This window comes from Caretta caretta, chromosome 3 (genome assembly GCF_965140235.1).
Source record: "Caretta caretta isolate rCarCar2 chromosome 3, rCarCar1.hap1, whole genome shotgun sequence".
Classification (NCBI taxonomy): Eukaryota; Metazoa; Chordata; order Testudines; family Cheloniidae; genus Caretta; species Caretta caretta.
The window spans coordinates 52,720,627-52,736,554 of NC_134208.1; the positions used below are offsets into that span (position 1 = coordinate 52,720,627).

The following is a 15,928-nucleotide window of genomic DNA, read 5'->3' on the forward strand; positions in this document are numbered from 1 at the left end:
TTTTAATATATTTCTATTGCTGTGACTACACAGCACTGTACCATAGAGAACTGTACCAAGCCAGTCTTGAAGAAATGACAGTCTAAAAGCATACAGCATAGACCAAATAGAGACACACAGTAATCATAGCTAGAATCCTTCATAGAACGGATGGAGAGACAGAAGCTTTACTTGTTCCAAGAGTGGAGGGCACCATGAAAGAGGACATGAAACTGAGAGCAGGAACAAGATACAAAACATTAAGCAAAGGAAGACTTAGTGAGAGAGAGTTATTTGTCCCCCTTTGTTCTCAATCCACAAAGAATGTGAGGCTGTTATGGACTCCAGCTGCAGCTCTTTATCTCAGTCTGTGGAGATTCATGCTTCTAGATCTGGAGGTACCAGATGTAAGCTCGACTGTAATGGCCAAGATGGTGACTGTTATACCCATATAAGTGTACAAGTTCACTTGAGGGAGATTGTTTCAGCTGTTGGGCCTCTCTCATTGTTATTTTTCTTTGTCTATGTTACGCAGAATTGCTTTTTCATGTCACATGTTTTAATCTGATCATAACACACATAAGAAACCACAGAGACAATTATTTTAAACAGGCAACCTATATTTTGGTAATAATTCAGTTTTATAGTCATTTTTTTTTTAAATGTAAGCTTCCAGCATCCATTCACACAGATTCAGAAACATGGGCATACTGTGTAAGGGATTGTATATGAAATAGTGATTTCTAAACAGCATCTTGATGCTAGCTGTTGGTGAACAAATGCGCACAGTGTGTGTCCCATTCATCACAACTTGCTAGCTCTTCCAAGAACTATGTATCAATTATGTGCTCTTTTCCTCTTTTGGAAAGTTATATTCAAGCTCCACAAATATATTTTAAACTTTTCAGCCGTGAATCTTTTCTGATGGACTAAAGCATTGTGTACTATACATCTTTTATGTGCATGCCCATTCTAAGTTCATTCATAGTATATTTTCAGGCTTTTATGTACCACAGCTTTTAATTCTCAGCTTTCATGAATACCCAAAATTTGTGAGGTTGTTTACTGCACTTGAATAATGCTCAGCAGAACCTACTTTAAAGCAGCCAGATAAAAGTCAAGCAAGTGTGAAGAGTACAAATTGTAATTCTTAATGGTGTGAGAAAATAGCCATAAAGCTATTTAAAATGGCTGGAATTATAGGTCCATATATCTGGGTCACGTCTGTCATTTGCAAATGGATGCTTTTTTATCATAGCCCTATTTAAATAAAGCACTATTTTTAATATGCTGCTTAAAGGATCCATTTGAGAACTACTAACGTAGATCTATGAATTAGGAATGAACATGCTCATCTTATCCTTTTGAAAGATAATATTATCATCATACACACTGAACACGAGTGGTATCTCTGAAATTGAATTGTCTCACTAGTCTCCAGTGTGTCAAGATTTATTTATTTTATCTTACTGAATTCATGATGAAACAATTTATAACTTCTTCCATGGCTTTAGATCTCTTTTAGGATTTTTTTCAGGCATTTCATTTTTAAATTGCTAAACCTCATATCATACAGCACCAAAAAACGAGAGGAAAGTTATAAATATGAAAATTTATAGTTTTCTTTGCCCTCTGTGACTCAGGATTTATTTCTGCAATCAGCTGCATATCATGAAGTGATCCAATGAAGTACTGAAATAAATTAATTTCTTATCTTACCGGCAATAATAGCTCTGCTGCTGATCTACACAAGTAGCGTTATTTAAGCAAGGTGATAACTCACATGGTCCCAACACACTATCGCAGAACTTGCCAGTGAACATTGGCAAACAGATACATGCCACATCCTATGGAAGTGAGAGAAATTAGAAAAAAATATTTGTCACATTCAAGGCAATTCAGAAATTCTTTCCTTCTATTGCAGTTGAAGTCCCGACTAGATCTGAGCCCCACTATACTAAGCACTATACAAAGGCAGCATAAAAGTCAGTCCCAGCCTCAAGTAGTTTACAGTCATAATTTAAGAAAGGGGAAGCAGGCCCGTATGCCTCCAAATACAGATTACACCAGGAATGAGTTTCCTAACTGGAATTGTACCAGCTCTGAATTTGCCTGGCATTATGATTTCACTATTGGCTCCAGCAGAAGGAGAATTTTAGTTTGTACGGTTTTTCTTCTTCTAAATTTGCTCACGTGTGAAAGTTTCTGTCTACCGGTATAAGCTATACAAACAGTTATGGTGAACAACTCCAAAAAGAGCAGTAGATATTGTGACAGGGTCAGGCTGGATGGCTACAGGAGAGATATATTAGCCCCAGGTTAAGTAGGTCCCTTTTCCCTGGGTAAGGTAACAGGGAAGGTTCCAGAACAATCAGGAACCTTCTGGAGACAATTAAGACGGACAGGCTGATTAGAACACCTGCAGCTAATCAAGAAGCTGCTAGAATCAATTAAGGTAGGCTAATCAGGGCACCTGGGTTTAAAAAGGAGCTCACTTCAGTTCGTGGTGTGCATGTAAGGAACTGGGAGCAAGAGGCGCTAGGAGCTGAGAGTGAGAATGCAGACTGTTAGAGGACTGAGAAGTACAAGCATTATCAGAAACCAGGAGGAAGGACCTATGGTGAGGATAAAGAAGATGCTGGGAGGAGGCCATGGGGAAGTAGCTGTCGGTCAGCTGTTCCAGGAGGCACTCTAGACAGCTGCATTGCACAGGGCCCTGGGCTGGAACCCAGAGTAGAGGGCCGGCCCAGTTTCCCCCCAAACCTCCCAACTCCTGGTCAGACACAGGAGGAGTTGACCTGGACTATGGGTTCATGATAACGGCCAAACTGAGGGCTGCCGTGAAACTCCAAGGCGAGCAAATCCGCCAATAAGCGCGAGACCCACCAAGGTAGAGGAGGAACCATGTCACAATATCTAATTCATGAAAGGAAATAGCTTATACCTTTTTTTTCTTAAAGACTAACAGATTTATTTGGGCATAAGCTTTCGTGGGTAAAAACCCCACTTTATTTTACCCACGAAAGCTTATGCCCAAATAAATCTGTTAGTCTTTAAGGTGCCACTGGACTCCTCGTTGTTTTTGTGGATACAGACTAACACGGCTGCCCCTCTGATACTTGACATTTTTTTCTTTCTCTCATCATGAACCAAGTACAGTGGGTTTGAAAGACAGCTGTCAATTAATGTAATCTACTATTTACCCAGTAGGGAGAAAAAGACATTTTATAGTAAACAATGTATTGATATTGACATTCTGACCTTTATATTTCTAATAGGGTATTATTTACATTTGTTTTGATTTTGGTTTCTTCTAGGGGAGTAGGCAGTGTTTGCAAAATTGTTTCTTCACAGTCAGTTATAGGAGCATCAGCACAGAGCTTTATTCTGATCTTAATCTTTTGCGGATGATACCAAGCTGGGACGGATACTTGCAAGTGCTTTGGAGGATAGGATTAAAATTCAAAATGATCTGGACAAACTGGAGAAATGGTCTGAAGTAAATGGGATTAAATTCAAGAAGGACAAATGCAATGTACTCCATTTAGGAAGGAACAATCAGTTGCACGCATACAACATGGGAAATGACTGCCTAGGAAAGAGTATTGTGGTAAGGGATCAGATCAGGCCTCAACTGGAGTATTATGTCCAGTTCTGGGAACCACATTTCAAAAAGGATGTGGACAAAATGGAGCAAGTTCACAGAAGAGTAACAAAAAATGGTTAAAGGTCTAGAAAACATGACCTATGAGGGAAGATTGAAAAAAAAAAAAAAAGGTTTTGTTTAGTCTGGAAAAGAGAAGACTGGGGCGGGGTGGGGGGGATGATAACAGTTTTCAAGTACATAAAAGGTTGTTACAAGGAGGTTGGGAAACAAATGTTATTCTTAACCTCTGAGGAGAGGACAATACGCAATGGCCTTAAATTTCAGCAAGGGAGGTTTAGGTTTGACATTAGGAAAATATTCCTGTCAGGTTGATTAAGTACTGGAATAAATTGCCTAGGGAGATTGTGGAATCTCCATCATTGGAGATTTTTAAGAGCAGGTTAGACAAACATCTGCCAGGAGTGTCTAGATAATACTTAGTCCTGCTATGAGTGCAGGGGACTGGACTAGATGATCTCTCGAGGTCCCTTCCAGTCCTATGATTCTATGATTCTGTGCATATGAACATATAATTGTATACACATATAAAATAAACTACTGCATTGCACCTCATAAATAATTGATTGTACAGAATGCACAAGTATGTGCTTATACATTTCATATAAGACTCAAACCCTAAAAGTACAGGATATTTAGACAAATAGGTATGAGATATTTATTCAGCTACATATGTATATGTGTGTGTGTGTGTGTGTACCACAGACATTCAATATACAATTACAATGATTAACAAGCTCTAACACTTTTCTTTGCATATCTTGACTCCTAAATTATTGTTAATCTTCACATGAGTACACTAATGAGAGAACAAGAACATAGAGATTTGAGATAATGCCAATCAAGATATGCTCTTATATCAAATATTTTCCTGCTCTTCCTAAATTTATACTACAGTTTGAAAGACAGCTTTTAAAAAAGAATTACAAACAAAACCAAAAATCAACAACACCACACTCACAAAGAAAACAATATGAAATGTAGCATGTTTTATATAGACATTTTCTGTTTTGCAGGGATTAAAATGAAATTAAACTATTTTGTTTATTCCTTAACTAAACTCTAAACAAGTGATAGGAAACATAGGAAAAGTACAAGTGATGGCATTCTTTTTTAACTAGGAATGTTTCTGTTTTATAAGCACCATATACATAGAAAATATTTTATGAATTATTCTTATACAGTATGAAAAATGTATTTAAACAGTCATATTATTAGAGTTTAAATGTTTTGACTTTATGGACTAGTGTATTTGTATGACATTTAGACTTACATTTGGCATATCAACGCATGTAGCTCCATTCTGACATGGCCTTGAAGAACATTCATTGACATCTTTTTCACAGTCATGGCCAAGAAATCCAGCCAGACATTCACAAACATATTCATGCTCATTATTCTGGCATATCCCCCCATTCAGGCATGGTTGAGAAGTACAAGGCTCAAGGGGCTCCTCACAAAATGCACCTAAATGAAACAAGAAAAAAAGTTAGACAGTGGGTGTACTGAGATCATTGCCCATCCAAGATTCCAAGGCCAGATCCTTGGACCATTGTAATAATCTAATCTGACTTCCTCTGCAATACAGGCCATAAAACTTCCCAAAAATAATTATCAGAGCATATCTTTTGGAAAAACAATTGTCAGTGATGGATAAATTGTTCCAATGGTTAATTACTCTCACCGTTCAAAATATACTTCTTATTTCCAGTCTGAATTTGTCTAGCTTCAACTCCCAGCTACCGGATCGTATTATATCTTTCTCTGCTAGATTTAAAACCCCCTTATTAAGTATTTGTTCCCCAATCCTTACAGATTGTAATGAAGTCACCCTTGCCCTTTTCTTTGTTAAATTAAACACATTGAGCTCCCTCAGTCTATTACTATGAGCCATGCATTCTAAAAGTAATCATTCTTCATGGTGGTTCTCTTAACCTTCTCCAATTTATCAACATTCTTCTTGAATTATGGACACCGGAACTGGACAGAGTATTCAAGAAGTAGTTATACCAGTGCCAAATACATGTTAAAATAACCACTTGAACCTTACTCGAGAGTCCCCTGTTTATGCATTTCTCATCGCCTTAGCTCTTTGGGACACAGTTTCACACTGGGAGCTCCCGGTCAGCTGACTCTCCACCATGACTCCCACATCTTCTACAGAGTCATTCCCTCCCAGGATAGAGTCTCCCATCCCATAAGTATGGCCTACATTTTTTGTTCCTAGATGTACACCTACTGTTTGTGCCCAGTCCACCAAGTGATCGAAATTGCTCTGAATCAGCGACCTGACCTCTTCATTATTTATCATTCCCCTGATTTTTCTGTCATCTGCGAACTTTATCAGTGATGATTTTATGTTTTCTTCCAGGTCACTGATAAAATGATAAATAGTGTAGGGCCAAGAACCAATTGCTGATGGACCTCACTGGCCTCACCTGTTCCATGATGAACCCCCATCATGTGATTCACAACCATCTGCTTGTTATCTTGTGCTCCCACTGTCTGTAGCATTCACTGAAACACTTACTAACATACACATAATAGTCATCAAATGTGTGTATGTGATGCAACAAAACCTACAAGGAGCAACCTAATATCCCACTTGATTTATATTACATAGAAAACAGCTGCCAGAACAAATATTTTGCAGTAAAATGGAGGTTGCAGATATAGGGCTAAACTCTCACCTACACTCTTTGGCTTCACTGGAACTATTTGTTTCAGTAAGGTGAAAACATTGGGCCATTTGCTTTAGGAAATACTATTTTTTCCCTCTAGCATAAGAGAATGCCCAGTGAAACCCTGGCTGAAAATGTTCTATTCCTCATCACCATAGTAACTGAGCATGTTATACTTTATTATACTGTACCCTAGAAGCACTCAAAGATGACTTACTTTTGGAAACAGATAGAGGCTACATCTCAATGCTTATCATAATGAATTTCCCTTCAGCTTTAGACAGAGCTGACAACAGGGTGCTTTTGATCAACATACATGCCATAACTGAAGTAGACAGCACAGCACTACCATGTCTTCAATCATTCCTCCCAAAGGGAACCCAAAGAGTAGAGCTCCACTACCCAGAATAACTGAACTCTTGAGCTGCTCCCACTCCTGTCCCAAACCATGCTCCCTCTCTCAGGGGCTGCGTGTGGGCCAGTGCATGTTTTTATATGCCGACCCTACTCAGACACTGTCCCAAGAAAATTCTCCCCTTGGTCATTGCATCCCCTTAACAGATACTATGGCCAATCTCCTCAAATGTATTTAGTCTTGTAACTTCCATTGATATCAGTGATTGTTAAGAGCCCAAATACCTTTGAGCATTTGGGCCTGTATTCCTCTAGAGAGGGGAAGATTGTTTGGTCAATATTTTTTTTTCTTGTCAACCAATTTTTTGTCACAGTGTGAGCTGGACCTATAAGAAGGGTTGAGGTTCTAGCTCTCAACTGTAACTGGTTTCATCCCAGATCACACAAGGACTGTAGGCTGAGAGAAAAACCTGCTGAGAAAGGGTATGTAGTATGTGGAAGACAGACACTGTTCTCCAGATTAAGGAGGCACTGGGGGAGAGAAGTTGCTTATTGGGGAGACTCTCTTCTGACAAAGGTCTGTGTAAGGTGGTGCCCTGTTGAAAAGGATCCAGAGAAATGGCTGAGCCTAAGAGTGGCTGAGCTGCAGATTCCTAGGAAAGGACCAAGAAGAAGGTCTAGGAAGAGACAGGTAAATATAGGAAGTTCCCAAGGGAGAAGTAGCATAGGGCAGTTTCCGGTAACCTGGTGCTTCAAGTTTTAGGGTCCCAGGGCTGGTAGAAGAATACAGACACCCCTACTGCATCACCAGTGGTGGCGTGGAAATTCCTGCTACCAGGGGGGATGAATAAGGAAGGCAGATGTGGCCTGGGAATGTCAAAGGACTGGAAGAGTCCCCCTTCACTCCTTTGCGGCAAGCGGAGAAGACCACACATACAATACTTACCCTGGGAAGAGGAGGCAAAGAATGGTGTCTTCTTTTTTGTTACCCTGGAAAGGAAAGTGTTTTTTATTTGGTCAGAGGGTCAGTCATCTAACCGGCTCAAGGGAGACCATCTTAAGTGAGGAAACTGAGACAGCAGCTGCACCCACAGGCTGTGAGGTGTGGCATACTTTCACACCATCATAGCTCTATCCATTCTGCTTGTTGAGTCAAATAAGAGTTGGGGACAAGTACCAGAACATTACAGGAATAACTCAGTACTGCAGCGCATCAGTCATTTAATGATTGAACTTGTCACTTGGTTCAGTATTCTGCTATGTTACAATTTCCTGTATTCAACATCTTCTGTGAAAAAAGCAGGACTGGTGCTTTTTCACCTGAACACTCATATATGATGGAAAGTTTGAAAAATCAGATCAATAAATGGAATTTTGGTGAGACGTCGGAGACAATGCCTTGAGTCCTTTATTCTATCACTTCCAGAACTTGAACTCTGAGCCATATGTTTTCTAAAGAAGATTGAGAGGTGACTAGCAGGTACTAAATTAACAGGTACTAAATCTAGTGGAGAAAAACATAACAAAATCCAGAGACTGAAAGCTGAAGCCAAACTCTAATTCAAATTGGAAATAATGAACAAAATATGTAACAGTGAAGGTGATTAATCACTGGAACAAACTACCAAGGGAAGTGGGGATTATCCATCTTTTGGAGACTTCAGATCAAGTCTAGATGCCTTTCTGGAAGACATGCTTTAGTCAAACACAAATTATTGGGTTCAGTACGGGGTGGCTGGGTGAAATGTAATGGTCTAAGATAGAGATCGGCAACCTTTGGCACGCAGCCCATCAGGGAAATCTGCTGGCATGCTGGGACAGTTTGTTTACCTGCAGCATCTGCAGGTTCGGCTGATAGCAGCTCCCACTGGCTGCAGTTCGCCATTCCAGGCCCATGCAGGCTGCGGGAATTGGCGCGGACTGAGGGACTGCTTCCGACAGCCAGTGGGAGCTGCGATTGGTTGAACCTGTGGATGCTGCAGGTAAACAAATTGTCCTGGCCTGCCAGCGGATTTTCCTGATGGGCCGCGTGCCAAAGGTTGCCGGTCCCTGGTCCAAGAGGTCATTGTAGATGATCCAATGATCCCCTGTGACCTTAGACTATATGGATCTATTTTGACATATAGCATGTACCATATCCTTCTACAGGATGTGCACAATATAGGTGTTCTAAAGATAATCATCTTCACAAATATTCATCAACGGAGATTTATTAGCAACATTTTGGGGTCATTACAATATACCAGGTTGCACCAATTTACACATTAGTAAAAAATAAGAGACCTGGGGGAGGAAGGACATCCTCCTGAACCTCACTCATAAGTATGAACCTTTGACATTCACCAACAAAACCTTCTGGACACCTTCCCAGATGCAAACTGAACTATTGTGCATGGCACTGGTAAAGAGAACAGAAAATGTGGATGCTATTCAACTGTCGAAAGGGGGGAAATGTTGAAGAATAAATAAGCATAAACTCAAGCCAAGAAAGATGAACTGAAGGGAGGAGAATTTTCTTATGCAACATGTAATTTTACTGTGAAATGAAACATTGATACAACCTGCAAGTACAGCAGGAAAATATTTTTAAAAACTCAGACAATCCAAGGCTTATATAGAAAGGGCAATAGCTAGGTACCAATAGCTGGATAGATTTGCTTCATGATCTTTTTCTATGCATAGATATTAATGGAATGTTAAATGCCCAAACCTCAAAGGTGCTGAGCACAAGCTACTCCCAGTGAATTCAACAGAAAGTGTAGGTGGCAGAGGTGAAAGTAAGACGGTACGCCCTGGTACAGCATACCAGCAAGAGCTGGTGCACCGTACTGGGGCATCCCGGCTTCCCCAGGGGGCAATTTAAAGGGCCTGGGGCTCCCAGCAGTAAAGCTGCTGGAGTCCTGGGGTAGCGGCTGCAGGGCTCCGGCAGCTATTTAAAGAGCCTGGGGCTCCCCTGCTTCTACCAGCCGGGCCCTTTAAATAGCCACTGGAGCCCCGCTGCCGCTACTCCAGGGCTCCGGCGGCTATTTAAAGGACTGGAGCGGTAGAAGCAGGGGAGCCGCGGGCCCTTTAAATAGCCCCCGGAGCCCTGGGTTAGCGGGAGCTCCAGGGGCTATTTAAAGGGCCGGGGCTCCAGCTGCCTCTGCCGCCCTAGTCCTTTAAATAGCCGCTGGAGCCCCGCCGCTTCCCCAGGGCTCTGGCGGCTATTTAAAGGGCCATGGCGGTAGAAGAGGGGAGCCCCGGGCCCTTTAAATAGTCCCCGGAGTCCTGGGCTACTGCTGCTACCCCGTGGGGGGGCACTTACCTTACAGGGTGGGCTGTGGCTGGCTCTGACCCCCTCAACCCCACCCCTTCTGCCCTAGGCCCCGCCCCTTCCGGGGGCCAGAGCTGGCCCCAGAGTACCAGTAAGTCACTTGACTTACTTTCACCCCTGGTAGGTGGTCTGGGCTTCTCAAGACGGGCCCCACATTTCTATTAAAGGGAGGCATTGATGATTGTAATGAAGTTTCTTTAGTGTTAGATGTTGTGTAATTAGCCACCCAAAGCAATGATCGGTCTTTCAAAAATTCTTTGGGCAGCCAATGTAACAACAAAAACCATAGTCCACTGGTAGATGATTTGAGTTAATAAACTCTAATGTGTACACAGAATACTTAACAACTAAGTGACTTTAGTGTCTAGAGAGGATAATAAAAGTAATTATAGAGAATACCAATGGCTGGGTTCAGTTAAATCTTGTTTAAATTATTTCAATCAACTAAAATCACAGTGTCTTAAAAAGAAAACATCAGTGGGGGAAAAAAAAGATCTTCCTGCAGAGCAAAGAGAAACTTCACAAACATTACTTTGAGTAACTGAAACTTATTTCCCAGCATCTTCTGGTTGTATACATGTTTGGGGAGGAAAAAATAAAAATGAACACAATTGTTTGTGTTTAACTGACTCCCTGCTAATCTCCATCAGTTTTACTACCAAACTCTAATGATATTCCACTGTCAGTGGACATACCTGATACATCCAGAAGCACATTGGGCAGCACACAGTAGGTTACGATCACACCATATAGTGTCCTATATAAATACAGTTACTAAACAAAACAAAACCATTTTTATTTTTAATAGAAATCACAGCAGGGATTCTATTTATACAACCAATTCTCCTCTCCAATTGAGATGCATATTCCTCAAAAAAAAAAAAAAAAAAAAAAAAAAGAAGAGTGAAAGCTCACTCTAACCTTCTATGCTTTAATGTGATTTCAGTCCATTTATTTTGTCTATCCTCAAATAAAATGTTAAGATTTCTGAAGCATTTATGGATAAAATAATGTACTTTAGAAAACTGCATATGTTACATCTCATATGAATTTACTTAATCTATATTTTTTTTAAGAAAGAAGCAAATGTATTGCAGCATGAGCGTCCCAAAGGCACTACCAAGGAAGAGCTTGCTTTTAATTTAAATGAAATAACTGGTAGCTAGGAGCTGTGCTCAAGGACCAAAAATATACAATAGGCAGTAAACAGGATGAAGTCTGGAAATGAAGGACAGTATGTGAATTAACTGTTCAGATACTTTTAATACTTTCATAATTTCAGTTTCACTAGTCTCTCAAACTACAAAAACATATATCACGTCATCACTAATTTTCAGCAGTTCATCTAATAATTTTACATTCATAGCTGTTTTAAAACTAATTCCAAAATGTGGTTTCTTTACTCTGAGAAAGATCAAGTTTCAGTTAATTAAGTGAAAATATTTTTGTAATTAAACTAATCCCTAATTGCATAGCTCAATTAACAATTCAGTGCTGATAGCCTAATCCAGTTCACTCCTATCTGTTTTTGTTTTCATGAGTTTAATTTGATGCTCTCCTAATTACCCAGGATAAATATTTGTTTCTGAATTAAATGAGTTAAGCTATGTTCTAGCTTCTCCAAAAAATAAACAAAAACCATCACAAATCCACTGTTGTCTGAATCCATTTTTGAACATAAATGGTTATTGGATGATCAAAACCATATATGAGCTCCATATATAAAGACTGAAAATCAGTCATACTGGCATAATTCCAGTGTAGTTATCAATGGATAAAATTTGGTCCTATGGAAATATAACACTTAATATAACATTGAATGCATGGAAAAATCTTTGCAGTCATGATTTTGTGCTACACACATTTGAAGAAAGTACCATTTGTATTATCAAATGCTTAATTTAGAGATCGATAAAATTTTTGGCATTTTAAAAAAAGACTGAAAAATTGTCAGCAGTCAAAATTGTTAATATTTTGTGAAAATTTCCATATCATTATTAATATTTTTATTGAAATTTTTATTTGGATTTTTCATTTACTAAAAACCAATACTCTCATAAAATTACATTAATCATAACCAGCTCCTATTTCTCTATTTAGATATTGAAACATAAAAATCCCCCCACTGTTTCACTAAAAGCCTCACCTTCGGGGACTATGAATACATTATTAACAACTTTAAAATTTTCTACTCTGAGACTGTGAAGTATCACTTTTTTCTGATCTGGTATTTCTACAAAGTTTGAATCAAAATGAAATCTCTCTATGATGATGTGAGTCTGAGCCTTAAAAGAGAGGGGATTCAAATCTAGACTATGACACAAAAGATTACAATGTTTTGCAGTATTAGACTAAACAGGCAGTGCCAGAGCTCGGTATGATTTATACAAAGCTCCAATCAGCAGACTTGAACCTAAAATCTCCAGAACCAAATGAATGAAGAAAAAGTTACCTATTAATCAAAAGGAAGCCTCTTGATAAAAGTATAGTTATACTGGAAAGACTTGAGAATACTAGAAAACTTTTTTGTATTATTCTAATCAGGAGGTGGGCAAACTATGGCCCGCGGGACCCTTCTACCCGGCCCCTGAGCTCCTGGCCTGGGAGGCTCATCCCCAGCACTTCCCCCGCTATCCCCCCTCTCCCGCAGCCTCAGCGTGCCGCGCCACCGGCGCAATCCTCTGGGCGGCCGGGCAGCACAGTTGCAGAGCCCCGGTCTGGCCGGCACGGTTGTAGCACCGCCAGACACTGGTGCTCCAGGTAGCATGGTAAGGGGGCAGAGGGGGAGTTGGATAGAGGGCAGGAGGGTTGGGGGTGATGGTCAGGGGGAGGGGGTGTGATAGGGGTCGTGGCGGTCAGAGGGCAGGGAACAGGGGGGTTGGATAGTGCAGGGGTCCCCGGAGGGGGGGGCAGTCAGGAGGGAGAGGTGGGGTTGGATGGGGCAGCAGGGGGCAGTCAGGGTCAGGGGTTTCAGGGGCGGTCAGGGGATAGTCAGGGAGCAGGGGGTGGTAGATGTGGTAGGAGTCCAGGGGGGCCATCAGGGGTTGGGGGGGTTGGATGGGGCAGGAGTCCCGGGGGATCCGTCAGGGGGTGAGAAGCCGGGGGGTCGGCTAGGAGATGGGGGCCGGGCCACACCTGGCTGTTTGAGGAGACACAGCCTCCCCTAACTGGCCCTCCATACAATTTTGGAAACCCGATGTGGCCCTCAGGCCAAAAAGTTTGCCTGCCTCATAAAGACTAGAATAACCAAAGTAAATAGAGTGGATCAGATGCTGACCCTGCCTTTGCCCCAGCATGTCACTATGAGAGCCTTTGTGCACAGTAAGGATTTCAAAAACCCAGGCTAGCATTTAGTTGGTGCAGGAGCAGTGCCAGGCTGGTAAAAGCTACCCAGTGCTAACTCTTCCCACTGCCCTCTGCAGAGAGGTATGTGGATGGTGGGTCTGGTGGCAGGAGAGAGCATGGCCATAATGCTCTATCCAGCAATTACTGTGGACTGCGGAACTGCCTATAGGGATACTGGCATAAGATGGAGCTGCCCCAGGAGTAGCTGCAACATATTGGGGCTGTTCTAGCCACGAGTTCAGGCAAAATGTGGCTTTAAAGCAACCTTTGTCTCTCTTCTTCCTGGGCTGGACCATTTAGACGTGGACTTCATCCCTCAGGAGGCACAGCACAGAATCTACTAATTTTTACTTATTAATATGGAATATTACGAGCTACATCCACAATTAATACTACACTGAAATTATATAATTCCACTTCTAGACATCTAGTCAATTGGGAATTTTGTTACAACAGACTGTAATTAACCTTGTTGACTTTTCAATCAAGATGTCTTTTGTACCGCTATTCCTTTCTTCTAAAGGAACAACTTCTCTAGATGGTACTAGTATTGCTTCCAACTATTTATCAAATGTCATCAGCTTCCCTCTCCTCAAATAATATGTGTATGTCAAATGGTCCAAATATAATTCTTGCTAGTCTTCTGAAGGATACATCTCACCACTTTTGGATGGATATATCTCTGGAGTTCAAGGATTAACAATGTGCCTGCTTCATTTACTGTCTTTACAATGATATAGCTGGAATAGTAAACCTCATATTAAATTCTTACATCATATTAAATTGGAAGGAATTGCAAACACTAGTATGGACAAAGCTCATTGGATCCAAGACAGGTTGGAAAGATGATCGAGAAACATCAAAATGAGATTCTTAGTGGAAAAAATGCAAGTTATTGAATTATGTCTGGGGAAAATAATCAAATCCATGTATTCAATAGATGGGAGATACTTGGAAAGCTGAATTAAAAAACAAAACCAACCAACAAACAACGACAAAAAAGAAATTCTCAAAACACCTAGGAATCAGAAGCAGCAAGATAGACAGTTTTTCATACATTCCCAAACATCATGAGCTTGAATCAGAGAGAAGACAGTCCATCTCTTTAGGACCAGTCCTAGACCAAACGGTGCCCCACTTGAAGAGAATCCCACCACATTTGTTGAATTTTGGAATACCTTATTTTTATTGCATTTGTAGCCCATTTCACGACTTTGATGCATGATTTGCATGCAGGAATTATCCCTGTCATATATGATGATAAATTTGCATGCTTGAATCTGTAAAACTGAATTTATTAATGCCATATATAAGCAAATGAAAAAAAAATCATTTCTTCTAAGCTTATAGAAACTTTTTAATGTCAAGAATAACTGAAATGTATTAACCTCATTCTATTTTCCCTTTTGTCACTAACAACAAAAACAGCAGCCCAAGCCTAGCTCCTGGCTTCCCTGCTCCTAAATCTGACCATGCATCTCTATGCAGCACTTCTGAGATCACAGCACGAATTCTTCACACAATTACTGGCACCTCTTATTGAATATTAGGGAAGATTAAAGAAAGTGAAGTACCAGAATATGATAGCACTTCTCTGTGCAGAGCCATCCCATCCCAGGATGAGGATGGGGAGGGACTGAGCCTCAAGGAACCACAATGCTTCCCCGAGTTTCTCAGTGCATAGGAAGGAGGTGTTCATCCAGTGCAAAAGGACATGAATATTCGGGGGGGGCACTAAAAACAAGGGCTATTATAGTCATTCAAGAAAAAAAGTTTCCTGGGAGAAGCGATAGAAACTTTCTTTTGATTTATTCAAAACTCTCTTGAACAAAGCATTCAAGAATAAACCATGGGGGTCGGGGGGGGGGGCAATTTGCACTGGCAGAGAGACAGACAAGATGACCTAATAGATCTTTTCCACTCTCATTTTTATGATTGCTGACACAGAGATACTGAGGCATCATGGGAATTAATTAACAGTATAATTAATTTGTTAATAAATAACATCTTCAGAATCACTTAAGGAGAGTAGAAATAAAGGAAGAAAAAGAGTTGGGTTTAGACTCAATCTTTTCTGCCCTATTGTTCAAAGGGTTAGGGCCAGCTAGAAGGGGAAAAATAACTAGACATAGGGTCAGATTCTGCCCAGTTAACACCCAGGGAAACTCAATATTAGAACTGAGTGAATGACTGAGATTTTGGTTCACTGGGAGTTCCAAAAAAAATAATTAAATTAAAAAAATGGTTTGGATTAAAGGAAAAAAAAACACGTTTCATTCCACCCAAAATGGATTTTTAAGGGCTAGATTTATAAAAGAGCCAGAGGCTTAGAAGGAGAAAGAGAAGGTAGCAGGACCACGCTCCTGAACTGTGGAAGACCCAAATTCAAATCCCTTATTATCAGGCAAAGGGGGAAATTGAAGCTGGGTCTCCCTCATCCCTGGAGAGTATCTGAATCAATAGGTTAAAAATCATCCAGAGAGCACCACCATGTCACCCTTCTCCTCTTTTGAGAATGACATCTAAATCTCAATAAATCAAATAATAATAACAACATTAGTAATGACCTGAAACAATTCAGTAAATCTGACA

At 40.6% G+C, this 15,928-nt stretch overlaps 1 protein-coding gene across 1 annotated transcript in view; it reads right to left on the reverse strand.

Annotated features, from left to right (window-relative positions):
* LOC125634897 (protein eyes shut homolog) overlaps positions 1-15,928 on the reverse strand; it is a 411,142-nt gene that overhangs the window by 107,384 nt on the left and 287,830 nt on the right. Inside the window, exons 4-5 of the mRNA XM_075126511.1 lie at positions 4,917-5,110; positions 1,699-1,826 (exon numbers count right to left, since the gene is read on the reverse strand). Coding sequence (XP_074982612.1) covers positions 1,699-1,826; positions 4,917-5,110 — 322 coding nt within the window. The remainder of the gene's footprint in view (positions 1-1,698; positions 1,827-4,916; positions 5,111-15,928) is intronic.